The sequence below is a fragment of the Chelonoidis abingdonii genome, chromosome 26 (assembly GCF_003597395.2).
Source record: "Chelonoidis abingdonii isolate Lonesome George chromosome 26, CheloAbing_2.0, whole genome shotgun sequence".
In the NCBI taxonomy this organism is placed as follows: Eukaryota; Metazoa; Chordata; order Testudines; family Testudinidae; genus Chelonoidis; species Chelonoidis abingdonii.
The window spans coordinates 15,590,180-15,617,428 of NC_133794.1; the positions used below are offsets into that span (position 1 = coordinate 15,590,180).

The 27,249-nt window shown below is 45.0% G+C and overlaps 2 protein-coding genes across 4 annotated transcripts in view; both read right to left on the minus strand.

Annotated features, from left to right (window-relative positions):
- Positions 1-27,249, minus strand: part of LOC142045992 (syntaxin-binding protein 2-like) — a 118,193-nt gene that overhangs the window by 38,599 nt on the left and 52,345 nt on the right. The window lies entirely within an intron of this gene.
- Positions 1,203-26,877, minus strand: LOC116828450 (gametocyte-specific factor 1-like). 3 transcript variants are annotated; one of them, XM_075061075.1, is made up of 8 exons: positions 26,829-26,877; positions 24,847-24,959; positions 19,861-19,961; positions 17,684-17,810; positions 16,240-16,326; positions 15,722-15,782; positions 11,819-11,913; positions 1,203-1,419 (listed from the first exon to the last, which is right to left on the minus strand). In XM_075061075.1, the coding sequence occupies exons 2-8, from the start codon at positions 24,866-24,868 to the stop codon at positions 1,406-1,408; spliced, it is 507 nt and encodes a 168-aa protein (XP_074917176.1). In that variant the 5' UTR covers positions 24,869-24,959; positions 26,829-26,877; the 3' UTR covers positions 1,203-1,405. The 3 variants fall into 3 exon arrangements, with proteins under 3 accessions (XP_074917176.1, XP_074917175.1, XP_074917177.1); XM_075061074.1 differs by lacking the exon at positions 26,829-26,877 and having other exon boundaries at positions 24,847-25,339; XM_075061076.1 differs by lacking the exons at positions 16,240-16,326; positions 26,829-26,877 and having other exon boundaries at positions 24,847-25,339.

The window sequence follows — 27,249 nt, forward strand, 5'->3', positions numbered from 1 at the left end:
ATCAAATCTCTTTCGTGCAGTGGAGGGGAACAGGACAAGGCAGATTTGACTAGAATGTGATGGGCCAGATCCTATGTTTGGCTGACACGCCGATGGTGGAGCCAGCTGGGGATGGAAATATGTTCTAGTGTAATTAATCCAGCCTAAGGACTACTTGAAACTATGCTGACTACAGCAGTTCTCCTGAGACTGCTCTTTGGGCCAAGAGTGATTGGAGTGTACCATGCTTTAAGGAGGCCCACTCCTGCACTTCTTTGCCCCAGCAGAAGGGGGCAGGTAGCGTGAAACCCATTATGCCAGCTTGATGTCAGGGAAATCCCTGGCTGCACTCTGTCCCCTTTGCTCTGCTGGACAGACACAGATGGGACAGAGCTACAGACCAGGATCTGGCTGGATATTCTCATGTTTAATGTTATCCAGCTCACCTGATATGAGGTGCTGGACTAGGGAGACATTGCAGCATGCATAATACTCCTGACACCCCAGCCCAGCCCTTATCAAAATTAACATTCCCTCAACTTCCCCATGAAGCCCAAGGACACCTACAAACACTCCTGCTCAGAACTAAATGCCACTGAGTATAAAAGTCATTTGCAAGCCCCCACTGCACAAGAGAGTCTGAGCAAGACTAGAGAGGGGCGCCAGGCCAGAGTTGCTCAAGCAGCAGCATGCACTAGGCATCATGTATGTGAGGTGCGGTGTTAGGGTGTCATGGTGGGAGGGCACAGTGCAACTGTTTTATTGATAAGGCAGCTATTTCAAGAGACTCAGACTAAGCTCCGTCTTGTTGGCTAAACAGTCACTGCCCTAACCTTCCTGAATTCCCCATCCCAGCTCCCTTACAGATGAACTTTTAGGCCTAATCAAAACAGCAATGAGAATATTTTGTTTTAAAAGGCTTTTTGCTTTGACTCCCCCATACACCATCTACAGTTTGAATGGCAGCTCCTTTTCACATCCAGGTGGACGGGCATAACAGGCAGGCCTTAGGGCTGCGGCTGATCTGACCCTGGGACACCTGAGGACTAGTACACATTCAAGGTCTCTAAGAGGGACCCAAACATTCAGATGCCTAACTCATCAGGGAGAGACGTACCACTTTGAGAGCTTACGCCCAGTGTGAGGGGGCCCACATGGACCAATGATCTGAGCTAGCACTGCCGTCCCTATGAGAGAAACGTACCATCAGAACCATGTAGTGGTAAACAGCCACAACACATTTTAATCCAAAGACATGCAGGAGTCCAGCAATGATTTATGCAAACACCCTACAGGAGGTAACTTATAGAGCATGCTGATCCAGACCATTTGAACTCTGCTAGCTCCTTGGCACCAGAATGTATGGAGTTGTTTTTGGAGAGTCTCTGGTATCAAGGGCACTCAATAGCAGCCTCTTCTCTGGTCTTCAGTTACCAGCTCCTGCAATTAGATTAAAAAGCAAGACATTTTAGATAATCAATAGCAGCAGCTCTAACACCATCCCCCAGTTGTAAGCATCAGACAAGCTGCTTCGGACTCAATGAAGCTAACCCCCCCCGCCACCAAGTCAATCACTGTGTTGAAAGTTTGAGACACTTGGACTGTTCTTCCGCACTCGTGCTCAGAACCAGGCAGTTTGTGGTCTCACCAGGGCAATGAAGCAGCACTCTTCATGCTGCCATCACAAGAGCACAAGCAACACCTGTACTAGCAAAAGGGAGCTAGTGTTTTGCTCCTTGCTCAGCATACTAGGGAGCAGGGGAATGGGGCTGGAAGCCTGGATAAGGGCTTAGGGGCTCTTTTATATACACACGGAGAGAGGGAGTTTATTCTCCACTTTAGACAAACTGTTCTGTTTACAAGCAACATGTGGGAAAAGCTTCCTTAACTGAGGGAAGCGGATGCCTCACTGCTCTCTACAAAGTCCCAAATGTACGGTGGTGCTGCTGTTATTCCCGCCCCTCTGGCTGTGCTCATGCAAGGGCAGGACTAGTGCCCAACCTGAGGGAGCTCAGCATTAGTTCCTTCCACAAAATAGACCCAGCGTGTCTGGCTGGAGCTCCAGCACCTTCAGTGGAATCAACACCGTCCTTACTACTGTGACTTTACCCAGCAGAACAAGGCTGATCCCATGCATCAGACCGTAGTGCAATGATTCATTAGGAAAGATCAAATATGAAGCACAGGTACATTCTATAGGTCTCTAGGAAGCCCTGCTAGACTGGATCCTCATCACACCTTGGCTAGAAAGCTGACTAAAGCTTTCAATGACCAGCTGCTGTATTTGGGCATGTTAAGGGTGGTTACCGCACACTTGGAATAAGTCCTTCTGCTTTAACTCGCTCTCAACCAATCCAAATGTACACAGACACCTCTGAACTCATCTCCAGTGTGTGTTTATCAATGCTGTGACCTTCAGGAATTGAGCTAAGCCATTCCCCCTTCCTCTCAAGTATCCTTCTCAGAAAACCTGACCTCACAAGATCAATGTACTAGAAAATCTAATCAGATACAGGTGCACACACTTCCATGGTGGCCTGCCCATACAGTGACAAGACCAACTGCAGGTTTTGTCTGTGAAATGTTCCAGTACCTGTCCATTGATTCCAGGTGGAGAGTCCACATGTAGCAGGATACCTACTTTATAGCATCTGGAAATGGTCTATTATTTCATAGAACAGCCAGCCAGCCCATAGTGATGACTGTAGCAAAAGCTGATGAGCACTTGTTTTCCCAAGTACCAATTTCCCATCCGTGCACCTCTGCATAAAAAAAAAGCGCAGAAGACTGCCAACAATGCATCCTCTACTCCCTAGGCACATGCACCGAACAGGTTTTATTGTGAAATTGGTACAATATCCTGGGCTGGCTGGCTTTTCCAATGTGGGAGGTGATTAAGCATCTGGTTACACCTAACAGGTTTGGTTAAAAAGGAGTCCAAAAGGGGTGTTTTGAAGGCAAAATGCAAACTTCACTGCTGATCTAAGTACATCCACTTAATGGGGCATTTCTGAAGTATAGTACTGGCTTGAAAATAGAGGATATTAAAAAGTCCCCTTTACTCTGACCTGCTACTTAGGCGCATTTGTTTGTTATCTTTCTGCTTACTTTACTGACCAAACTACTTCTGTTAGCACTGCAAAGCCAGCACAGCTGAGAGTGAGAGCTGGCTTGTGTACAGCCAGATTAGTCAAACTGAGTTCCAGCTGCAGAATCTCTAATTCTTGGCAATGCACAAGCCAGCGTGACTTTCAGATTCTTACTTGGATTCTAAGCTCTTTGGGGAAGGGACTGTCTTTTTGTTCTGTTGTACAGCCCTTAGCACCATAAGATCCTGGTTGTAACAACAATATAAATAATATCACCATGAATTTGCAGGCCTAACAGCTGTGGAAACCACATTTCTTGGGAATTAATCACATCTCTCTCAGCTCCCCTCCCTATAACAGTGTATTATGATTTCAGATTTTTCTTAAATCAGAGTATTACAACCAGACTGTTAGACATTATACTTTTGAAGTGTATTCATCACTCAACACTTCAGAGTTACAGTTACATGAATCCCGACCTGCTAGCTCAAAGTACAGTGATAAAAATAAAGGGTGTGAAAACTACAGAAATAAGCTTCACACCGAGCCCTCATTTATGTGGAGTGTGTTTTGCACTGCAAATAACTGCGCCCACAATGCTGCATCCTCAGTTCATTCATGCTTTTGCCTGGCAATTTACAGCTGGTATCAAGTAATGAGTGTATTTCAATGGGGATCTCCTGCAAAGTGCAGGCCTGCTTTTTTTAAAACTGGCAAATTCCTACTCAAAGCATAAACCCTAATAATGCTATTTTGTGCTTCTCCATCACCTTTCAGCTGAGGATGCTTCACAAGTTACATGTTTATCTTCTCAGATAGTTAGTAATACTTAGCTTGCAGGGTAAGTATTACTATCCCTCTATTCTATAGATGGGGAAACTGAGGCACAGGGCGCTTAAGTAACTTGTCCAAGATCAAGGAGACAGTCTCTGTAGCTGCTGGGGCTCATACTGGGAACAGATGCCCAGATCACAGAAACTCTGTCATATACTCAGAAGTAAAAGACCATAATCCCCCCTAATGTTTAAACTAATGGCCACTTGAAAGAACGCAAGATATTGCAAGAGAATTCCTTTGAAGCCTCAGGCATCCCCAGAACAGGACAGCTTTATGGCCAGGACGTCACAGCCACAGTTTGACAAGAGGACCAAGACAAACGCCCAGTGGGTCACACCTCCTTCCAGTTAGTGTTTGTTGCTGCCTAAGGGGTAAAAGATTTTCAAGTAAATACGGTGCAAGTACATGAAACTCCCTCCCTAAGATCCGAATGGCATGGAATACAATGAGGCTGTTTAGTAATAGTTATCCTGAACTCCATGCTTTGGGGATTGGGCTATTAGGGCACTGGACAACTGAATCAGTTTTTAAAAAGAACAAAACCTTGTGAAGAGTCATGTGGGGCAGAGTTCATGAGAACATAAGAGCTGCCATATTAGGTCAGATCACGTTCCATCTCGCTCAGTATCCTGTCTCCATTGGTGGCCCCTACCAGAGCTTCAAGAGGAATAAACAGAAGAGAGCAATTATGGAGTGATCCACCCCTCTCTTCCACACCCAGCTTCTAGCAGTCACAGGTTTAGTCACCTAAAGCATGGGGGTAACATCTTGGCTAATAGCTACTGATGGATCTACTCTCCTTGAACGTATCCAATTCTTGTTTAAACCCAGTTACACTTTTGGTCACCACAACACCCCAAGTCAATGAGTTCCACAGGTTAGTTGTGCACTGTGTGAAAAAGTACTTCCTTTTGTTTGTATTAAACCTGCCGCCTATTAGTTTTATCAGGTGACCCCTGGTTTTTGTATTGTGTGAAACGGTACATAATGCTTCTCTATTCACTTTTTCTACAACAGTCATGATTTTATAGGCCTCTATCGTAACCCCCTTAGTCATCTTTTTAGTCTCTCCTTGTATGGAAGCCATTCCAGACCCTTGATCATTTTTGCTTCTCTTTTCTGAACCTTTTCCAGTCTCCACAACCTGACAGCAGTTTCAGAGACCCCCATCCCCTCCCCTGGCATGACGTGTAGCTGACAGGAAAGCAGGACAGCCATGCAGCAAAGGACTGAGATAGGGCATTCACAGTAAGGCATGGAGCTGAAGCACAGGATCAGACTCTGGGAGGGGTAACAGCTATTTCAGCACATCAGAGATGGACTCAGATGACTGAGAAAAATGCCAAGTCATGAGCCCACACTCCCCAACAATGACAATAGACTCATCCATAGACACTACTGTGCACAGACCCTGGCTTGTATATAGGGGAAATTTTCCAACATTTCCTCCAGGAGGAATTTTGAGCCACAACACAACACAGAAATTCATTTCCTTCCCCTCCCCGCCCCCAGACACAGCAGAATTAGCCAGCAGCTCTGCAGCACCATAACTAGCAGATGCAGACCTTTCCAGACCCTGGCTCTCCAACTTGCAAATACAAGACACTGCCAGGGCGGCAGAAGCTGGACTGTTCGATGCAGGTGCAGTTCCCAGCATGTCCTGAAGGAAGGAAATGGCCTGCAGGAAACTCTGTACAAGCCTGGGACCCAGTATCAGGCTGTTTCTCCCTCTCAGTGGCACAGCCAGGTTCTAACATCAGGGGGAGCGAACACATTAATTACACACTTTTAAATTCGCTATACATATTTTGTACTTAAACACAAGAATGATCCAGGCCACGGAAGGGTCTTCACAGCCAGCATTTCGCAGGAGAACTTTAGATCATACTTAGTTATACTTTAGATTCTAGAAAGTAAATGACAGAATACAATTGTCACAGGTTTAAAAAGAAATACTGGCCATTTTTCTGGTTACTAATTTCATTTTTAAAAAAAATCAATGAAATGCCCTTTATTTATAATAGATCACAATACTAAAGTCACCAAAAAGGCATGACAAATACAAGAATGAGAATTGGTGAGCAAAGATCTCATAGCTCTTTGGGGTTGGACAAAGCAGTAATTTCCCTTGAAGTAGCTTTATTCATGGGTTGTCTGTTTTAAACAAATGACATCTCTACAGTACAGGCTGGCAGTCTAACATTTCTGAAACACAGAGTACTGAAAGTTAGAGTTTTTAACCAATTTAAGCTGTGTGTACACACACTTCTTCCTGCTTTCCTATCACCAGTTGTTACTACAGGAATGAAGTCTAGACAACCCATAAAATAGCTAGTTCCACATTGTTCTTCAAACCTCAGATCAGTGAAATGCAGCTTTGCATTTGAGATACTATATGACTGCAGTACATTTTGCACTGCCTGCATCTACAGTGACATCGGAGAGGAGAAGAGGACAAGACTGTCCCTAGCATATATAATTTAAAAAAAAAAAAAAAAAAAAAGGCGAGACACACCCACCCACTATCAATGCAACAAGAAGGGAGAACAGTCACTGGGCCCAAGAGATAAGATGCAATGAAACCCTCCTGTACCCACAACTGATATCGGAAAAGCATCAGTCGCTCTGCAGATCAAAGAAAGAGCAAGCAGCCAGTATTCAGACAGATAGGATCCTTATGACCTATATAGGAGAAGTGTACTTTCAAATAAACTGTAGCAGTTTCAAGAGAGTTTTCTTATGGACTTATTTATTAAGCAAAAATTAAGATTAGGAGTCTGATTTAAAAATTTCAGTTTGAGTTAACTGTGGAACTATTACAGCTACTTTTATTTTAATCCTGCCTTCATAAAAAGCTACCAAGTTATGACAGACAATTACAAACACTACAGTACATGCTTTAATATAATTAGGACCAGGCTACCCAAAATGAAAACTACACCAGGTATCTGAGGCCAATCCCCTTATCAATGGAATCTTCAACCAAAATGTGAGGCAGGAGAGGCACACACCCTCTAACTTTTGACAATAATTCAAGGTCAGCCAGCCACCAAGAACAGCACCATTCATATTCTGGCTTTGGATAAAACACCTGATCTTGCCTACATCATAGAAACCTTCCTCCCTCCAAGCCTAACCCCCCCCCCACCCTTTAGCAATAAAGTAACCATCAACTGTCTTTCTTCCCAATTTAGTTTTAAACAAAAAAAGCTGCAACTTAAGTAGCTATGGGAGATAACAGTGCAACCACTAGGTATTGGTGGGGGAAGTGTGCTAGTTATTTCCTGGATACACTGGTCTGTTAAGTGTCATTGCTTTTAATATGCTAATGAAAGCACTGTAATAGAGTATTAGGGCTTGGCTACACTGGCACTTTACAGCGCTGCAACTTTCACGCTCAGGGGTGTGAAAAATCACCCCCCTGAGCGCTGCAAGATGCAGCACTGTAAAGTGTCAGTGTAATCAGGGCGGCAGCGCTGGGAGTGCGGCTCCCAGCGCTGCACGCTACACCCATAAGGGATGTGGTTTACAAGCAACGCTGGGAGAGCTCTCTCCCAGCGCTGCGGCTCTGACTACACTTACACTTCAAAGCGCTGCCGGGGCAGCGCTTTGAAATTTCTAATGTAGCCATACCCTTAGTGTCCCAATGTACTGTAGCTTGTTTTAACTTACTGTAATACTAGAAGTGGTGCATGTAAAGCTCTCTAGAAGTTGACACTACAGCAGTGATATTCCCGACCCAGCATGCATAGGGCTGGGGGTTAGGAAGGTGAGTGCATCTAGGTATGACACACATTACTCACACCAAACAGGAGCTTTTCCATAGTTCACTGCAACTTGGAAGTGATTATTGTACTTTGTCTTACAAAACACCAAATACCATTACATATGCACAAAGTCAATAATTCCTCCCCTCTCCCCCCATATAAAGAGTTGTGCTCCTGCATATAGTGTCTGAGATTAATATTGAGCTCCCAGCTCTTTAGGAAGCAGTAAAGAGTCAGCAGCCAAGCACTGGCTGAATCCTATTGCAAACAGTATGGGTGACGCATGAGGCATTCTGAAGCAAGAGGAGATTACAGGAAAACTTTAAATAAGACATAGAAAGAATAAAGTTTTCCTAGGTTTCGTTTGTCGGATTTATTGTATTAGGTATAGTAAGTGTTTAATATAAAAATCAGGTAGTAGGGTTTACAGTGTATAACAAGAGATTATGCTATTACCATTATCCAGTCAACTTGCACACTACTATTTTGAATTAGTGATAATTCACAGAGAGAGAGAAGGAAGAAAGATGAATTTAGAGAATAATTATTAACCAGATTCCTGGTTATTCACCAGCCACCAGGACTGATGAGAGGGTAGGGGGAAGCTAGAACAAATTACTGGGGCCCGGTGGTCCGGAAGGGGGCCCGGCTCCCCTGGCTTCATCAGCCCTGTTTAGCTCAGAGTTTTCTGGATGCGATAGCTGATGGATTTCTTCACCAAGTAGCTGAAGAACCAACAAGAGGGGATGCCATTTTAGATTTGGTTTTGGTGACTAGTGAGGACCTCATAGAAGAAATGGTTGTAGGGGACAACCTTGGTTCAAGTGATCATGAGCTAATTCAGTTCAAACTAGATGGAAGGATAAACAAAAATAGACTTGGGCCAGGGTTTTGATTCAAAAGGCTAACTTTAAGATTAAGGAAATTCGTTAGGGAAGTGTTGACTGAAAGAACTTGTGGATCTAAAGCCAAGGAGGGCCTTGAATTACTTCAGTCACAGCTCAAAGCTATCAAAAGCCTCTGCATTCCCAAGAAAGGGAAAAATATAGGCAGATTGTCGACCAATATCTGCAGAAGAGTGATTAAGAAAAAGCGAAAACCTACAAGAGTGAAAGATGGAGGATAGCAAGGAAAGCTACCTTATTGAGGCAAACATTGTTAGGATGAAGGAGAAAGGCAAAAACCATGTAGACGTTGACCTTGCAAAGGAATAAACCAAAGTAAAAGTCTATAGCCATATAAAAGACAAAGAAAGAAGTAGCCACTAAACACTGAGCGAATGGAATGAGGTTAAAGAAACCTAGGCATCAGCCCAATAATTAAATAAAACTTTTGCTTCAGTCTTCAATAAGGCTATGAGGACTTAGGATGAATGGAAGATGACAAATGGAATGGGATATGAAGAGATATTACCACATCCGAATAAAGCAACTCCAACAGCTTAAAGACAAAAATCGAGGGCCCAATAATCTCAATCCAAAAATAGAAAGGAACGGCACACAAAATTGCAAGCCCATTAGCAAGAATTTAATCAATTCAGTAAAACTCAGGGTTGTGCCGTACGACTGGAGAATTGCTAAACAAGTCCTTATTTTAAAAGGGAAAAAGTGATCCGAGTAACTATAGCTGTAGTTGACATCGTGAGTATGTAAGGTCCGGAAAAAATTTGAGAGGAAAGTAAGTAAGGACACTGAGTCAAATGGTATCTGGACAAATTGACACCATGTTTTTAAACAAAAGGGACATCGTGCCAAACCAACCGATCCCTCTTTGAGACAGGAACATTAGACAAAGGAATGCATGGGTGATCTAAATTTACCCCACATTTCAGTAAGGCATTGACACGGTTCACAGGGAGATTAGACAAACTGGAAAAGATGGGGAATCATAGAAAATTGAAAAGGTGAATAAGGAACTGGTTAAAGGGGACTCCATGCGGTCGACTGAAGGGTGAACTTCAGCCTGGAAGAAGTTACTAGCAAGTTCTCCGGACTAGTTTTGGGAGACCAATTATTTTAACCTTTATTACTGACCTTGGCACAAAAAGGTAGAAGTGCTAATAAAGTTTGCAGATGACACAACTGGGAAAAAGAACAGGAATATTTGTGCATCGTTAGAGACTAACAAATTTATTTCAGCATGACTTTTGTGAGCTACAGCTCACTTCTTCGGATGCATAGAATGGAACACCACAGACAGGGAAGATTTAGTCTCTAAGGTCCACAAGTACTCTGTTCTTTTTGCGGATACAGACTAACGTGCTGCTACTCTGAAACAAAGCTGGGGGTATGCTAACACACGAGAAACGGGATATCATACAGGAAGATCTGGATGACCTTGTAAACTGGAGTAATAGTAATAGGATGAAATTTAATAGTGAAAAGTGCAAGGTCATGTATTTAGGGATTAATAATAAGAATGTTAGTTATAAATTGGGGACACATCAGTTGGAAGTAACAGAGGAGGAGAAGGACCTTGTAACAGAGGCGTCCTCACCTCCCCGCTCCGCTGGCCCAACTTCAGAGCGTTCTTACAGCAGCGGTTGGTGGTCCTGCACACCACCTGGAGCAGAGCGGTGGCTCGACTGCAGCAGAGTCATTCCCCGGGCTGCTGCTGCTGCTCATGGAGAAAAGATGCAGCTGAAGAAAGACCACAGGACAGACCACAAGAAACACCCTCCCCCCTCCGGCCTTTCCTTCCTTCTCCACCTCCTCCAGCAGCACTAGCTGGGCTTCAGAGCCACCTTCCCTGCCACGTGGCCGCCTCGCTCTGCATGGGGCTGCTGGAGGCCAACGGGGCTGCTGCTTCTCAGCCCCCCCTGCCGTGCTGCCGCCCCTTCCCCTCCCAGCAGGGCCCACCCCTGCCTGGGCAGCATGTGCCAAGCAGGGATCAGCTTAGCAAGCCAGGCAGCTGTGGGTGGGCAGGTGGGAGACTCCTCCTCCTCATCCCCAGGGAGCCAGGCAACTAGCCGCTCTGCCGGCAGCCCTGGAGCAAGCCGGGCTGGGGATGCGGAGCCATGAGCCAGTCGGTCGCCGCATGCAAAACCCGGCTCCAGAGTCCAGTGCTGGCTGCACGGAAAAGCACCACTTTTGGAAAATGTGCTCAGTGGGGAGTGGCCGCTCCCCCTAGCTATGCTCTGGGTGGTAGGGGCTGCAGGTGTCTGGGCTAGGGGGCTGCCCCACAGCTGGACTCTGGGGGCGTGGGTGTCTAAGACTGGAGCAGCAGAGATTTCTCCCAAGATGTGTCCAGCTGACACGTGTGACACACTGACAGGTGCCCAACAAAAGCGTAACAGAGAAACAGTAACTAGGCTGTTGTAGGAGTTTGACTCTCTACTCCTGGGGGAATATTTTTTGCTGGCTGACAGGTATTTTGAATTAAGTAACCAAAAAAGTGGAAACTGGTGTGATTATATTGTGTTATATTGATGAATAAAATATGCAGACTTTTAAAATAGCGTGGGCAGAACGTTAATTTTTTTAGCGCAGAATTCCCTCAGGAGTACACTTTACTACACCATTATGCGGGTGGCTTCCTACGTGAACTCTTATTCCAAATAAGAGAGGCCTTTTCAGTTTAGGTTACATCCCCTTGGAAGTAATACTGGTAGGGTTCCTTGGATAGACACACCCCAGCTATGAGATTTCAATCAGGTTTTGCAAAACCAAACCAAACGCTACAGCTGCTACACACATGTACAGCTTCCACTGACTCCAGTAGCAGCTATACCTGAAGAACTACAAGTGTGTTGCGCTCCTCTGTGCCAAACTCAGACCTGTTTGTAATCCTCGACTTTTGTTCAACCAACAGCAGTTAATAATCTCACATTTAGATGTCAGATGCCATAGTAATGGGGGCAATACATGGAACGAGACAACCTCTGCCACAATACTGCCTACAGTGAAATAAAACCTGGACGCAGAGGATACTCCACCCACCACAGAAATGCAGCTGCTTCTAGGGAGGACTGTGTTACAGAGCTCTCCACCTCCACTTGCTAATGGTGGGAATAAAAGCATTTCAGTTTATGTAGGAGAATGGTGACACACGGAATACAAATACAGAGAAAAGTTATCCCGTTCCACTTTGAGCTAACATGTAGGCCCCAGCTTACAGAACGGGGAGACCACCTGCCTTTGCACTTACTGCTTTTCCAGGACAGGCTATATGGCAAGGACCTGGGTGCTCTCATGCCTGGCATTAGGTTATTCTTTGGTTCCATCACTACGCTGGACCCAGGGCTGAAAGAGATCAAATAAGAATTATCCTACACATGTGTACTTCTTCTAGCCAAGTATCTTTTACTATAAATATTTGAGTATTTTTCTAACATTGAAGGCAGAGTATGTTACTTTAAACAAATCTTCATGCAATCAGAACAGTTACTTCTCTTCACAAAGGCTAGACAAAAGTGTAGAATACGTTGATGCCATCTGCTTTTTGACTAAAATCCCCAGTTAATCAGTCATCCAAACAAGAAATAAGCCAAAGACAGCAAGAAAAATCAGAGTTAAAGCTTGATTATAAATATTGCACTGCCCTCAACTGTAAATGGCATCTCTATACACGAGATGTCTAATAGCGAATGCCAGTGAAAATGAGGTAGGATCAGAGGCTAAAATAGGGAAAGAAAAGGTTAAAAATTACGCAGACAAGTTGAATGTCTTCAAGGTGGCAGGGCCTGATGAAATACATCCTAAAATATACAAGGTGCTGACTGAGGAGATATCTGAGCCATAAGTGATTATCTTTGAAAAGTCATGGAAGACAGGAGAGCTTCCAGAGGACTGGAAAAGGGGCAAATATAGTGCCAATCTAGAAAAATGGGAATAAGGACAACCTGGGGAACTACAGACCAGTCAGCTTAACATCAGTACCTGGGAAGATAACGGAGGAAAATAATTAAGCAATCAAATTGCAGAATCCTAGAAAATAATACAGCAATAAGTAACGGTCAGCATGGATTTGCCAAGAACAAATCGTGTCAAACCAACCTAATACCCTGTCAAAGAAAGCTAACAAGCCAGATACAACAATGAAGAAGCCAAAGAGGGCTACTGTCTCATCAACAAAGACAATGGGCTGTGGAATAGCTTAGCCTTCCTGGAAGGCCAGCCTGTAAGTTATGGTTGCTACAACTCTGCAAGGGCGTGTGACCAGATCACACTTCTCTGGACTCCATTTTGGGTACCTGAATTTTTCCACAAACGGGTCTGGAAACCAAGTTTGAAACAGAGTTCCTGCCATATGAAAAAGCTATATAAGGCAGAGAGTGACATCGGTTGTCCTTCACTCCCCTACAACTCAGACAGAAGCTCTGAAAGAAAGAGTGTTGGAACGGGGAACGAGATCCCAAGCTGCCAAACAAAGGCAGCCTGTCCCTTAAGAATCTGCAAGCCTGCTTATATTGTCAGCCAGGGTGAGAATTTGCTAATTCATATCCAATCTTTCTAGAATTTCAGGCTTAGTTTGAGGTTCTGTTTATTTACTAGGTAATCCACTTTGGTCTGTGTTCTATCACTTAAAGTAAAAAACGAGTTTATTAACTACAGAAGATGGATTTTATCTAAACCGGTGTGCCTGTGACCAAAGTGTCTTGGGAAAAATCTCAGCCTAGTTAACACACCTATGCCTGGTCCTCTCCACATTGAGGGAGTGGCAAACTGGGTAATAAATTTATACTGGTCAATGTTTTGATCAGGGCAGGATCGTACAACTCTGGGGTCCCAGGCTGGGGGTTATTTCGGCTGTAGCCTATTGTTGGCTCATGCAGTGGCTGTCCAAAGCCTGCATGTAACTGCAGCTGGGTGTGTCCCTGCCTGTGTGAATGCTGGTGGGAGCGTAGGACCAGGAGTGGTCTATAGCCTGTCACAGCAGCACAGTGCTAAGAGGGAGCCCAGCCTGGTGAGTCTTAGAGCTAAGTGAAACCCCATTTCGAGGTAGCATCCCCGGGGGAACCCATCACAGGATGAAATTCAAGGACAAATCCAGAGTACTCCACTATCAGTTGCACACATACAAAATGGGAAGTGACTGCCCAGGATGGAGTACTGAAGAACCAGATCTGGGGGTCATAGTGGATCACAAGCTAAATATGAGTCAACATCATTTTGATATGTATTAGCAGGAGTGTTGTAAGCAAGATCCGAGAAGTAATTCTACAGCTGACATTTAATCAGCATGGAGTAAAGCAGGGGTAGTGTGTCCAATTCTGGGTGCCACATTTCAGGAAAGATGGACATATTGAAAAAAGTCCAGAGAAGAGCAAGAAAAAAAATGATTCAAGGTCTAGAAAACATGACCTATGAGGGAAGATTGAAAAAAAAAAATGGGCTTGTTTAGTCTGGAGAAGAGACTAAGAAGGGACGTGATAATAGTTTTCAAGTAGATAAAAGGTTGTTACGAGGAAAGAGGAGAAAAAATGTTTCTTTAACCTCTGAGAATAGGACATGAAACAATGGGCTTAAATTTCAGCATGGTTTAGGTCGGACATTAGGAAAAACTTCCTGTCAGGGTGGTTAAGCAGTGGAATAAATTGCCTAGGGACGTTGTGGAATCTCCATCAGTGGAGATTTTTAAAAGCAGGTTAGACAGACAGCTGCGAGGGATGGCCTAGACCAATAATTTTCAAACTTTTTTTCTGGTGACTGAGTTGACCCAAGAGAGCTGGGGATGAGGGGTCTGGGAGGGGCTCAGGGCTGGGGCATGGGGTAAGGGCTGTGGGGTAGGGCCAGGAATAAGGGATTCAGGGTGTGGGAGGGGGCTCTGGGCTGGGGCCAAGGATAAGAGGTTTGGGGTGCAAGAGGGAGCTCTGTGTTTGGGGGGCTCAGGGCTGAGGCAGGGGCACAGGGTTACCTCGGGCGGCTCCCCATCAGTGGCGCAGCAGGGGTGAAGAGGAAGGCTTCCTGCCTGTCCTGGCACCGCAGACCACGCTGCACCCCAAAAGTGGCCAGCTGCAGGTCCGGCTCCTAGGCAGAGGTGTGCAAGAGACTGTGTGTGGCCGTTGCCCACAGGCACTGGCCCCCACCAGCTCCCAATGCAGAGCTGGTGCTCGGGGTAGGGGCAGCACATGGAGCCCTGTGGCTTCCCCCTGCCACCTTGGAGACAGACCTGCTGCTGGCCGCTTTAAGAGCACAGCACAGTGCTGGAACAGATAGGGACTTGCCTGCTTTAGCTGGGCAGCACCCCCAACAGGACTTTTAACAGTCTGGTCGGCAGTGCTGACCAGAGCCACTGCAACCCAGTGCCTTCTGGTCTGTGACCCACTTCTGGGCCACAACCTATGGTTTGAAAAGCACTTGTCTAGATAATACTTAGCCCTGCCATGGGTGCAGGGGCCTGGACTAGATGACCTCTCGAGGTTCCTTTCAAGTCCTTCAATTCTACGTCGCTGTTACATGCTGCAGAAGGCCGTACCTTGATGACCTTTGATTAGACAGGTAAGGCATAGTGCAATGTTTTGGTTGTTCAGGGGTGAGACAGACATAATGACCAGACACATTATGCTTTATTTTCCAAGCTTGCATTGTGATTACAGTTCAAAAATAAAATTATTTCTGACTCAGGGCTCTAACTGCCTGCAAAATCTCCTGGCTGTTAGAAGTTACTTGCAGCAGATCGTGAGAGATTAGATTAGTGTCAGAAGTTTAAGCCTAAATTGCCTCAGAGCTGACATCAGTCTGCATTTCTATCATGCCCAGCATAACAGTTTAGTGTTTAATACCCCCCCCCAATAAATATATAACCAGTGGGGACTGAATCCAGGACCATCAGCACTACAGTAGAACTAGAGGAGTAACCATTATCTGGCAGCAATAGTATGTTCTTATACTCCCATATGGATCTGCAACTAGAAGGAGACAGGAAACACTGACCAGGAGGCATAGGAATGTTGATTCATGCCAGCAGGAACTCCCCCACCATCACCCCAAAAGTAGGATTCCTAAAGTAAATTGCATCTGCCCATCAACACAGCAGCATGAGTGAAAAGTAGTTTGAAAGCACATCTTCTATGAGAAGCACTGTCACAAGAAATACCCCTTGTGTTACCTGTTAATGCCACTATTGAACGTGCCCCAAACGAACACAGAATTTGATTGCTCCTGTAGCTCTGCCAAAGGAAACAGACATCATTGTGGCTCAATACTGAATAACTTCTGCAAGCATCATAGCAACACAAAATGAGAAATATGGCAGAGATGCTGCCAGGTTTACAACACAGAATGAGAATTGAGCTAAGACTTGGCATAAGTGATAGCAAAGCAGGCATTTAATTGAGAAATATAAAGCGTAAAGATCATCAATTTCCATCTTCATCAAAGCACAGATGGTGCAACAGACTACATGGAAAACAACAGATGTTTTGTAGAGAATAGCAGGCATGTCGTAGATCCTGTGAAGCAGGAGAACTTAGTTTGTTCAGGGACAGTATAATTGGGTGTCCCAACACATGATCTGTGCAGATGGATCTATGGGACCTCTCTTAGTCCATGTCACTTCTTTGGGGGCAAGAAAAAGGGAATAGCAGGGGCTGAAAGCCACCTTGTGTCCTCAACCTAATTCCTCACCTTTATCCCAGTCTTCGTCACATGGAGATGGCTGCCACATGCTGACAGTGTTCATCTTCTCTCTGTGGCAGTTATTCGACTGACTCACTTAAAGCAAAGAAAATTCTTAGTGAGAAAAATCTTTTTGGATAAAAATACAATCCTATTTTAGGGACATTAATCATTTTTTGACCTAGCTGCAGAACAGTTCTAGGCTTTCGAGAGGAGCAGCATACGCTGGAAGCTCGTCAGTACTCCCCTAGTCTTAAGAGCAAAAAACTCTTTAAGCCAGCGATGAGCACCTTGAAGGTAGCAAAAGGACACACAATCCATGAGACCCCTTTGGTGGGCCATACCTTATGAGGCTATATATTGCCCAACTCTGAAAGTTTGCTACAACAGAGAATGTTTGGCAGGCCAAATCAAATGATCTGGCAGGGTTGTTGCAGCCCTCCATTTGCCAATCCCTGTTTTAAGCCTTTTCTAAAGCTAAACAATTCTGCACACATTTTTCAGCGATAGTGCAGCTGCTCCAACATACGCATTGGGAGAGGGTTCAGGTGTGTTTCTATTGTCATGTCACAAAAATCTGCTCAGGGTTTTTTCACCACTGTCATGCTCTAAGCCCTGTCTACATTAACATGCACATCATTGCTAGCTTCAGTACAACTCTACTTTTGCCAGAGAACAGGTAGGTTTTCCAGTGTAGTGATAGCCACAGACATCAGTGGGGGGAGGGGGGGGGAAGACGACCCACATAACCAAGTGATTTAGGTGCTAGGGTGACAGACCTGGACAGTGAACTCCTCATCAGAGCCGACAGCATGGGCAGTGGTAGGAAAGCTTCCCCATAGTCCCCTCCCCAACTTGCCCCACTCTGAACTGGAGGAACCCACCTTCAATTGGGAAAGTTATTCAGCCTCCCTGGCCCAGTCATGGCTCTTCTGCTAAGACAGTCAAGTAGGATGTAACAGAAGTGAGGATTGTTATGATCTAGACACTTGTCCATTAAGAACTGGACTGAGAGCAGTTTATTACACACATACCAATAGACAGGCTTTGAAGATTTTTGGTCACTATCAGTCAAATCTGCATTGGGAGACCCACTATCTTTCTGCTCTAAGCGGTCCAGATTACCAACTAGATCTCATTTCAGCACACACAGTTTATGGCATAATGTACAGTTCCCATTTTAATGCTAAAAATCTCTGGCAAGTAACATGTAATGCAAGTCAGTTGCCTCTCAGATGCTTAGGAGAATATGCATGGACACAGAATGAAAGAAACTCAAGCCTCCAAGGGCTCTTGCCGCTTCTGTATCACATAGCGCTACAGGTAAAGGTTTGCTTATGGAATAATAGAGCATTAAAACAATCTTTAACAGCAAAAATCAAGTTAGAACGCTGTTAGCCCAAGAGTTCCAGAAGTGACTTTACAGAGCCAAAGGAATCTAATATTTTCTCACCAATGTCTTGCTCAATGCAGCTTTTGTCATCACAGCTTGATATGTGATGTCTGATCTCAGCTCTGGGAACCTGATGGCGGGCATTAAAGGGGCATGTGGCTAGCTGCTCTGCAATATCAGGGTGGTTCTAGAGAAACAGAAAAAGTACATGCTATCTCACTTAATTCATCCTAACCCTTGTATTTTCTAGTCACTAGTGAAGGGTTTGTGCAATCTGCATCCTGAAATAGGCTGAAAATATTTATACAAGGAAAGCAAAGTTTAGCTCAGGTCCTGAGCACAAATGCAGTGTAGAAACAGTGAAGCATATGCATCCTTTATGATACAGGTTATGTTTGTTCATTTTTACATTTAAACACCACCCTGAATTTATCTGATTGAAGATCAGCCCCAGAACAAACACAGTGAAACTGTTGCAGTCTCATCACTGGCATGGTTGGATGCACAGATGAAACTACCCTAAAAAGCCTACATGGGGAGTAAGTGCCTTGAAACCCTAAATAATTCAGCCACTTTATTTTTAAATTAAGTAAGCAACAGACTAGAGAACAAGTTCCTGCCTGCACTAGAGCTTAAGTCTTTGCAGTAAATTTAACTCTTCTGAAACAGGAGGGAAGTTACTCAATGTTCCAGCTGAGGCCACATCTATATTGGGAGCACTTTGCCAATATAGGTAAAGTAGTGTGGACACAGAAGAGCACTACTATCCCCCACTGAATGAAGAGCCTCTACCCTTAGAAAAGAACAAGACGACAGAGAGGAAGAACACACACTGCTCAGGCCTGCTCTGCACAGCTTTTATATTACTATAGCTATGTTGGCTAGGGGTGTGATTCCTAACCACTACAGTACATCATCTTAACGTGTGGATGCAGTTATACCTGTATGTGTGCTTATATCAGTACAACTAATATACACTAGCACTGGAGAGGTTAAAATAAGACACTGACTGAGAGGACAAAAGAAAGGACCAGCTTCTCCTGTTAAATATACAGCATTCTAGCCCAGAATAGAAGACTGAGGAGATAAAAAGTTTTAGACAGATGTACATTGAATAAAGTTATTAGCAATATAAAAAAGATAGTTTAGCAGCTGCACTGCTCTGATTACAAAGTAAAGAATTAGCTGCAACATCAGATCATTTTTGCTTTGGTCAGCCAGAAGGCATCCATATAACACTGGTTGCATTTGCTCCATGGCCTCAAGTGGAAGGCAAATACGGTGGTCCCATGAGTGAACTGCTGGAAGAGAACAGGTTCCCGTCACTAATCTAGATATTCTGAAGAACTCGTATCACCTTTTTTCAGGGTAAATGCACTGATCTGAACTGCATTACTAAATAAGAACTGGATGCTTTTACTAAGTGGTAAATGCAGGGCCGGTGCAAGGATGTTTTGCGCCCTTAGGAGAAGAACTTCCACTTGCACCCTCCCCCCATGCCCTGCCTGAGGCGCCCTCCCGCCCAAGGCAGCTCCCCACCCCCCACCCTCTGCCCGAGGTATTTTTTTTTTTTTTTTTTTGTTTTTTTTTTTTTTTTTTTTTTTTTTTTTTTTTTTTTTTTTTTTTTTTTTTTTTTTTTTTTTTTATTTTTTTTTTTTTTTTTTTTTTTTTTTTTCCCCGCCACCCAGCTCTTCCCTTGCCCCGCATCCTCCCCAAGCATGCGTGGATGCTTCACTATCGCCTCCCAGGCTTGTGGCACGTAAGCTGATTAGTGCCGCAAGCCTGGGAGGCGGGAAAAGCGAAGCAGCCACGGTGTGCTCGGGGAGGAGGCAGGGCAGGGGAGAGCTGGGGTAGAGAGTTCCCCTGCGTGCCGCACCTCCCCCTTACTTGCTGCAGGCGGCCCCTCCCCACACTCCCCTGCCCCAGATCTCTCTGCCTAAATGCTGGCGGCGACCGGGGTCGCTGAAGATCTGGCCACCACCATCGCTGCTGAAGAAAATGGCGCCCCCCAAATCCTAGTGCCCTAGGCAACCGCCTAGGTCGCCTAAATGGTTGCACCAGCCCTGGGTAAATGGATGACACATAAATATGAAATAAAGACGGCTTCTTCCAGCCTAATAGCAAGTGAATGCATCCTTCTAGCAAAAGGCAACAAAGTGTACTGAGCTCACCATGCATTAGCATTTACAAAAATATGATTTCTCAAGTGCATTAGAGACCTTAACACCCTGTCCTACCTTCCTGCACTTTATAAGATGATAGGGAAACCGACAGGCTCGGATTTGATGATAGCGATCGTATGGACATTGTATTAACTTCTCTGGATCCAAAGCATCAACTGGAGGAGAAGGAATAAAAAGACAAAAACATTCTGCAAAACAAGAACCTCATCAACGCAATTAACAAGTGTGGAAACATACTAGGTACTGGAGCTTTCCTCTAATGGGGTTAAGCCATCAATTTTTAATAGTCTAGACAAAAAATTAAAATTGCTACGTTGGCACCCATTGTGTACACCCAACCAAATTCACTTGGATTTTTGGTGAGTGGAATATTAAATAAAAAATGAGGAAAGCATAGTCAGTAGTGCAGAGCGGCCAGTACATATCAATGAGTACACTTATGCAGAACAGTGAGCTGGAAATAAACACATTATTATAAAAACCCTTGAAGCTACTAAATTAGCTAGTTGTACAGTAGTGACATGCTAAGGGTCAGCAGACACATGGCATTCTGAAGTAAATCCTTTTTCATTTACCTTCAATGCTCAAAGGCCATCTCTGCTGGAGTAAGAAAAAAAATCATACTAAAACAAACATGGCTGGAATTAAGGCTGCAATTTGCACTACAGTGCACTTGGCCCTATAAAGTGCAGAGGTTGGCAGGTGCTTAAGAGCCCAACTCAGAGACGCATGAGTCACCTTAAATCACTTAAGTTACAGAGAAGGGACAAGGTAGGTGAGGACCAACTTCCGATCGTGAAAGAGACAAGCTTTCAAGCATACACAGTCCTCTTCTTCAGGATTCAGTTTGTGTTCGTGCAGCAGCTTTCTTGCCATCACAAATATGTCTCTCCTCACACCTTCCATGCTATTTACCCACATTTGTATCAGTGCACAGAGGGCATCCACACAAAGGAACAAGGGACAGACTGTGAGATGTTCTCTAGAGAGCTGGAAGTAAGGGGACAGACCAGACTGATTACATAAATCAGTGTTTTTCAATCTTTTTGATACCGGGGACCAGCTTGCAGTCTTTCTAAACAGTGTCAGAGAGATCAGAGGGACAGGCCATTGAGAAAGACTGACACAGGTAATTAGGACAAATGGCTATTTGTGAAAAAGTGGGAATTGTCAATGTTTGTATGAATAGTGTGTGCGCCTCAGTTTTCCTTATGTGTTGCACAAGTATCTAAGCAGTGGGATAAGGGTGAGAGAGCTTTGCAGATACCCCAAGAGAGAAGGTACAAGTGCCATCTAGCTACCTGGGCCCAGCCCATTGTTGGACATTCTGTACCCTGGCAACTGATGGCTGGGGCCCATCTTCTGCAAGAGCCAGTTGGACGAATTAGAGAACAAAGAGGTGGAGGCCAGGTGACCAGTTTGCATGGGCAACAGCATACTGGATGGAGGAGGGGCAACGAGGTCTGACTGAGAGTGAGCTGCTGAAAGCTGGTCAGTCTCCTGGTTTGGGACTCAGGGGGGAGAACCCAGGGCTCTGGGTCTCCTCAAGATGGACTTTGCTTTAACTTCCTGCTTTCTGTGCTAAGCAGATTCTGCTCTATGATTTGTTTCAGAGGACTAATAAACCCTTCTGTTTTACACTGTTGGGGGGCATACAAGGTTTCCCCAGGTGTTCTATTCAGCTGGACTCGGTGCAGGGAGCTCACGGCATGAAACAGGGATGCTGAATGCTCAGAGGTCAGACCCAGGAGGAGCTGAGGCCCAAGAGGCTTGTCCTAGTGAGTCTGTGCCCCATGGGGTAGTCACACAACAAGAGGGTCCTGTCTGAGGGCTAGTCTACACTGCTGCGCTGCTCTACTGAGTCTGGTGAAAACGCACTATGCTGACCGGAGAGCACTCTCCCATCAGCATAATTACTTCACCTCAGCAAAAGGCAGAAGCTATGACAGCAGGAGAGCGCCCCCCACTGACTTAGGGCTGGTGTGGACAGCTCAGGTGGTGCGTTGCTCAGAGGGGTGGCTTTTTCACATCCGTGACCGACATAAATTATATCAACTTAAGGGGTAGTGTAGACAAGCCCTGAACTTTATCCAATGGTTCCAGAGCACCAAGCCTATGTACCCATGAATTACTGGGTTGATTTATGGGGGGGGGGGTTGGGGGAGTCCCCAATTGCATTCAAACAGTCGCCATATGCCAGCGCTCTGAAGAGGGGCAGCCCTTACCTGACCAGGTACTAACTAAGGCTGTATAGCATCATAATTAACTCACTGACGATAACATAATCATATTAATCGCAGTTTAATCATCGCACCTGTTATACAGTTATATATCGAATTGAGTGTAAAATATTTTGATGTTTCTACATTTCAAATATGATTCAATTAAACACAGAAATACAAAAGGGTACAATGCTCACTCATGTTTTATTACAAATATTTCACTGTAAAAATGAAATATATTTTCAATTCACCTCATTCAAGTAGTGTACTACAATCTCTTGTTGTGAAAAGTGCAACTTACAATTAATTTGTCATAACTGCAACCAAAAACAAAGTGTTAAAACTTAGAGCCACAAAGTCCACCTGAGTTCTACTTTTTTGTCAACTCAATTCACTAAGAAAAAAGAAAAACGAACGTGTTTAGCATTTAAGAACGATGCTGCGCCACTTCTCATTTACCAATTCACTGAAAGTCCAGAACAGGAGTTTATGGAAGATTTGTACCAGCATAGCAAGGTATTTACATGCCAACTATGCTAAACTTTATGCCCCTTCATCTTCTCAGCCACATTCCAGAGGTCCATGCGTTCCAGGCTGATGAACGTTGTAAAAAATAATGCATTAATTAATTTGAGACTTGATTCCTGGGGAAATTGTACGTTTCTTTCTCTGTTTTACCCCCTTTTGCCATATATTTCAATTGTTATAAGCAGTTTCAGATGATGAACCAGAACTGTTGCTTCATTTAAGGACACTTTTTAACTGCATATTTGACAAACGCAAAGAAGGTACAAATATGAGATTTCTAAAGATAGCTACAGCACTCGAGCCCAAGATTAAGAATCGTGGAAGTGCCTTGAAAATTCTGAGAGGGAAGAGGTGTGGAGCATGCTTTCGAAAGCCTTTAGAAGAACATATAATCCACATGTAGTACACTTAAGAAAACCCAACCATCCAAAAGAAATTCACCTTCTGCTGGGTGGGCATCTGGACTGTATATTACGGAAAGTAAACATGGGATTGGGCCACACTGCTTTGATCAACTTGTCATCAGCATGGACACATGTCCTCTGGAATGGTGGCTGAAGGGACATATGAATCTTTAGCACAGGGGCTGCAACCTTTCAGAAGCGCTGTGCCAAGTCTTCATTTATTCACTCTAATTTAAGGTTGTGTGTGCCAGTAATACATTTTAATGTTTTTACAAGGTCTCTTTCTATAAGTCTATAATATAGAACTAAACTATTGTTGTATGTAAAGTAAATAATGTTTTTAAAATGTTTAAGAAGCTTCATTCAAAATTAAATTAAAATGCAGAGCCCCCCGGACCAGTGGCCAAGACCCAGGCAGTGTGAGTGCCACTGAAAATCAGCCATGTGCCACCTGCAGCACACCTACCTTAGGCTGCCTAACCCTGCTTTAGCACGTCTGGCACATAAGTACCTTGCAACGCCAGCTATAACAGTGCCATGTGAACGCCTGTTCTCATTCCAGGTGACATTGTAAACAAGAAGTGGGCAGCATTATCTCCTGCAAATATAAACAAACTTGTTTATCTTAGCAATTGGCTGAACAAGAAGTAAGACTGAGTGTACTTGTAGGCTCTAAAGCTTTACATTGTTTTGTTTTAGGATGCAATTTTTTTGGTACATAATTCTACATCTGTAAGTTCAACTTTCATGATAAAGAGATTTGCACTATATTACATGAATTGAAAAACTTTTTACAGTACAAACACTTGTAATAAAAAATAAGTATAAGTGAGCACTGTACACTTTGTATTGTGTTGTAATTGAAATCAATGTATTTGAAAATGTAGAAAACATCCACAAATATGTAAATAAATGGTATTCTATTGCTGTTTAATCTTGTGATTAAACTGTTTAATTGTTTGACAGCCCTAGCACTAACAAGATATTAACCATGTTGCGTCTGTAGCCAAACATTTTGGAGCCAGCCACTGGTGATAAAGTCAATTATGAATTGTGGCATGGATAGGGCCTTAATAAGAACAGTCACTTTACCGGAATGACCCCCAGGAAACTGATTTAGGCCCTGTCTGCACTAGACATGACTGTAGTTATGTAACCAGTTTGTACCCCACACAGCAAATCTGCTAGTTGGAGCGTCCATTTCTCCAGACCCCAGACATGCTGCAGCTGGGGGACATAGTCCACTAGGCTAATGTGGGAACCCACAAACACAGTGGAGGACTGCAAAATGACAACCTTGAACATTGCTGATAAGAACGCTGTGGTTTAGTCACATTGCATATGCTAAATAAATAAAATGAACCACACACAGCTGAGTTACGCCCCCACTCCAGCCTTCCTGGCTTACAGAGGTTGGGGCATGGTGTTTCATGTCTGCACCCAATATGCTGCCTAGAAGAGCTTGTCTCAGTACACCCAATCACCCACTCAGCAACTATATATTAGTCTCACACCTACCTAGCAAAACCTAGGTATGGTTTCTTGCTGTGATGTTGCCTCTAAAGTTTGTGTGGTTTTGAACTGCAAGAAGACCACAAATTCTTTCATTCTGGGACCCAAAATCAGGCGCAGTGAACTGCTGTTCTAATACACACATGCATATATCCACCAAACTTAATGCCTACAGGTGAAAGTTACTTCCCTAGAAGCCACTCCCTCCTTTAACCAAGTTTAAGATACTTTAATGCTTTCAAAGATCTAAGCTGTCTCACTGTATCTGCAGGAACCATTAATAGAATCAGAACTGTAGGACTGGAAGGGACCGCCAGAGGTCATCTAGTCCAGGCCCCTGCACGAATGTTACAAGCCAGCAAAGAAATACTTACCATAGTTGTCTTCTAAATCCATTTTACTGATGCTGAAAGAACGCTGACTTAAGTTTCGCTGAAGGACCCTTTGAGCCAGTCTGAGTGTCACTCTCCTCCTTAAAATATCTACCCTATAAACCAAAAATGAGGAGATTCACAGATTTTTAAGGCCAAAGAGACAATTATGATCATCTAGGAGTTTTCAACCTGTGATCTGCATACCCATGGGGGTCCACAGACTATATCGAGGATTTCCAAAGGGGCCCTGCATCTCCAGTCGAAATTTTTTAAGAGTCCGCAAATGAAAAAAGTTGAAAACTATTGATTTAGGCTGACCTTCTGCATAACACAAGGCATAAGACAACCCTGAATTAATTCCTGTTTGACCTAGTGCAGATCCTTTTGAAAGACATCCAATCTTGATTTCAAAAATTTGATTGAGAATCTACCACAACAGTTGGTAATTTTTCCAATGGTTAATTACTCTCACTGTTAAAAATAAAGCGTATTTCCACTCTGAATTTTTCTAGCTTTAACTTCCAGGCACTGGAAATAACTTGAATAAATTGAAATAACTTTCATCACAGTTACTAAGGGTCAAAGATCAACCACATGACAGCAGCCAGTAGACTTTATATCTATGCTATGTATGCACAGGACACAAGCTTATTCTTGGTGGCCCACGTATAAGGTAGGGTACCAGGAACCTCATATTCTTCTGCCCCACAGAGAAAGGTTTCCTCCAAGATGCTAAAATCCAAAGATTTTTGTCTGAAACATCCTCTTTGCCCAATACATTTAAAAGGGTTAAAAGAAACAGTTCAAGAAAAATTTAAGCCATGTATTTTGGCAGCTCCGTTATCTCTTCTTATTCACACTTTAGTGCTCCATCCTGAGCCACTCCACCTGCCTGACAGGTCAACACTTTTACACCTACCTTGTGGCTTATGATCTGAATGAAAGGAAAAAAAAAAAAAAAAAAAAAAAGAGGCAAAGAGTTAGATTCTCTCCTTTCTTCACTGCAATTCATACAATTTGAACGCATCAGTCATCTAAAAAATCCTTCCTCACATGATTATAAATCTAAATAAGACAGAATGTAAAGGACATCTAGAGACAACCTGAATCTCAGATTTGGTTGCCCACCAGAAAATATGGTTGCTGCTTTTAAAAAAAGCGAAAAAGGAGATGCCTAATAAAAGTGGCACACATGGGCTGCGTGTCCCAGCTGCGTGTCCCTCTCTAAAGGGTGAGCTGCAGATCTGACCAGCACCAGTATTTCAGAGGTGCCTTTGACAAACTGGTTGGTCTGGCATAGGACACCCCAGCAAGGGCACTGTATGTTCTAACCCACCTGCCCCCGGGGCACATGCAACAGCCAAAGGACGCTGCAGGATGGAGGGGCACAGACCATAGCCTGAGGGGTGGCGCAGTGCGAGGCTCAGGCGCAGGCAGCCAAAGACGCGGGCACTTCGGCATCCCCAGTGGCGCGGGCTGTTCCCGCCACACCCCGAGCTGGGGCGCTAGGCAACATGATCCCCTAGCCCTGCGCAGGCTCACAGCGCCCCGCACAGCCGGGACCAGGCGGGGCACGGCAGCTGGTGTCAGCCCCGGGGCCGGTAGCAGGGCCCGAGCCCAGGCCCGCCCACGTGGCAGTAAGTCGTAATCTCCACGGATACGGCCTCGCCCATCCCCGTGGGCTCACCATACGCTGGTGGTCCAATATAGAATGTGCGGCGGCCTCGCCTCCATTACCCCTCTCCCCAGCGATGCCGGACTCCGCGTATCTTGCTTACCACCCGGCGCGTGGGCTTACCCCGTGGCATCGAATAGATGAACAGGGCCCGAGCCCAGGCCCGCCCACGTGGCAAGCGGGGCGGCTCCCCCACCCCTCCCCAGCGAGCCGGCCCGCGTCTCTGCCCACCCGGCCGGGGGCACGTGAAGAAAGGAGGAGGAAGCTCCCCCGACCACGCGCAGCCCCTGCCCGAGCAGTTACCCACCAGGCTTTGCGCCGAACCAGCGCGTGGCCTTAGTGCGAAGGCGGCTCCGAAGCAGCCAGTGCAAAACTCCTCCCCCCCCCAGTGTGAGACCACAGCAAGGCTGTAAGCGCCCACCCCCACTTCAGGCACCCTAAAGAGGCTGCTCAAGTCACCCCTCCCAGCTGAAGGGCGGGGCTAGCTGGGCAGCCGAGGGAGGGGGCGGGCTGTGAGGGAGGTGCCTGGTCTCTCTGCGCTGGGGTTAGCGGCAGCGCCCCCTGGGGTTGGGTTTGGAATGGCGCAGGGCATGGTGGGAGTGTGGCTAAGGGGCATGTTGGGACAGCAATGGCAGCTGGGGATGCAATGCAGCCTGCATGGGAGAGCAGGGCATGATGGGACTGCACCCTGAATGGGAGCAGGGCATGCTGGGACAGCAGCTGAGAGG

Bases quoted from the DNA above. Each gene is read 5' to 3' on its own strand.
- LOC116828450 (XM_075061075.1), bottom strand. From the start codon at position 24,868: ATGGATTTAGAAGACAACTATG. The intron at 19,962-24,846 runs GTAAGTATTTCT...CTTCTCCTCCAG, and splicing joins GGATTTAGAAGACAACTATG to TTGATGCTTTGGATCCAGAG. The intron at 11,914-15,721 runs GTAACACAAGGG...GATCTCTTTCAG, and splicing joins TTCAATAGTGGCATTAACAG to CCCTGGGTCCAGCGTAGTGA.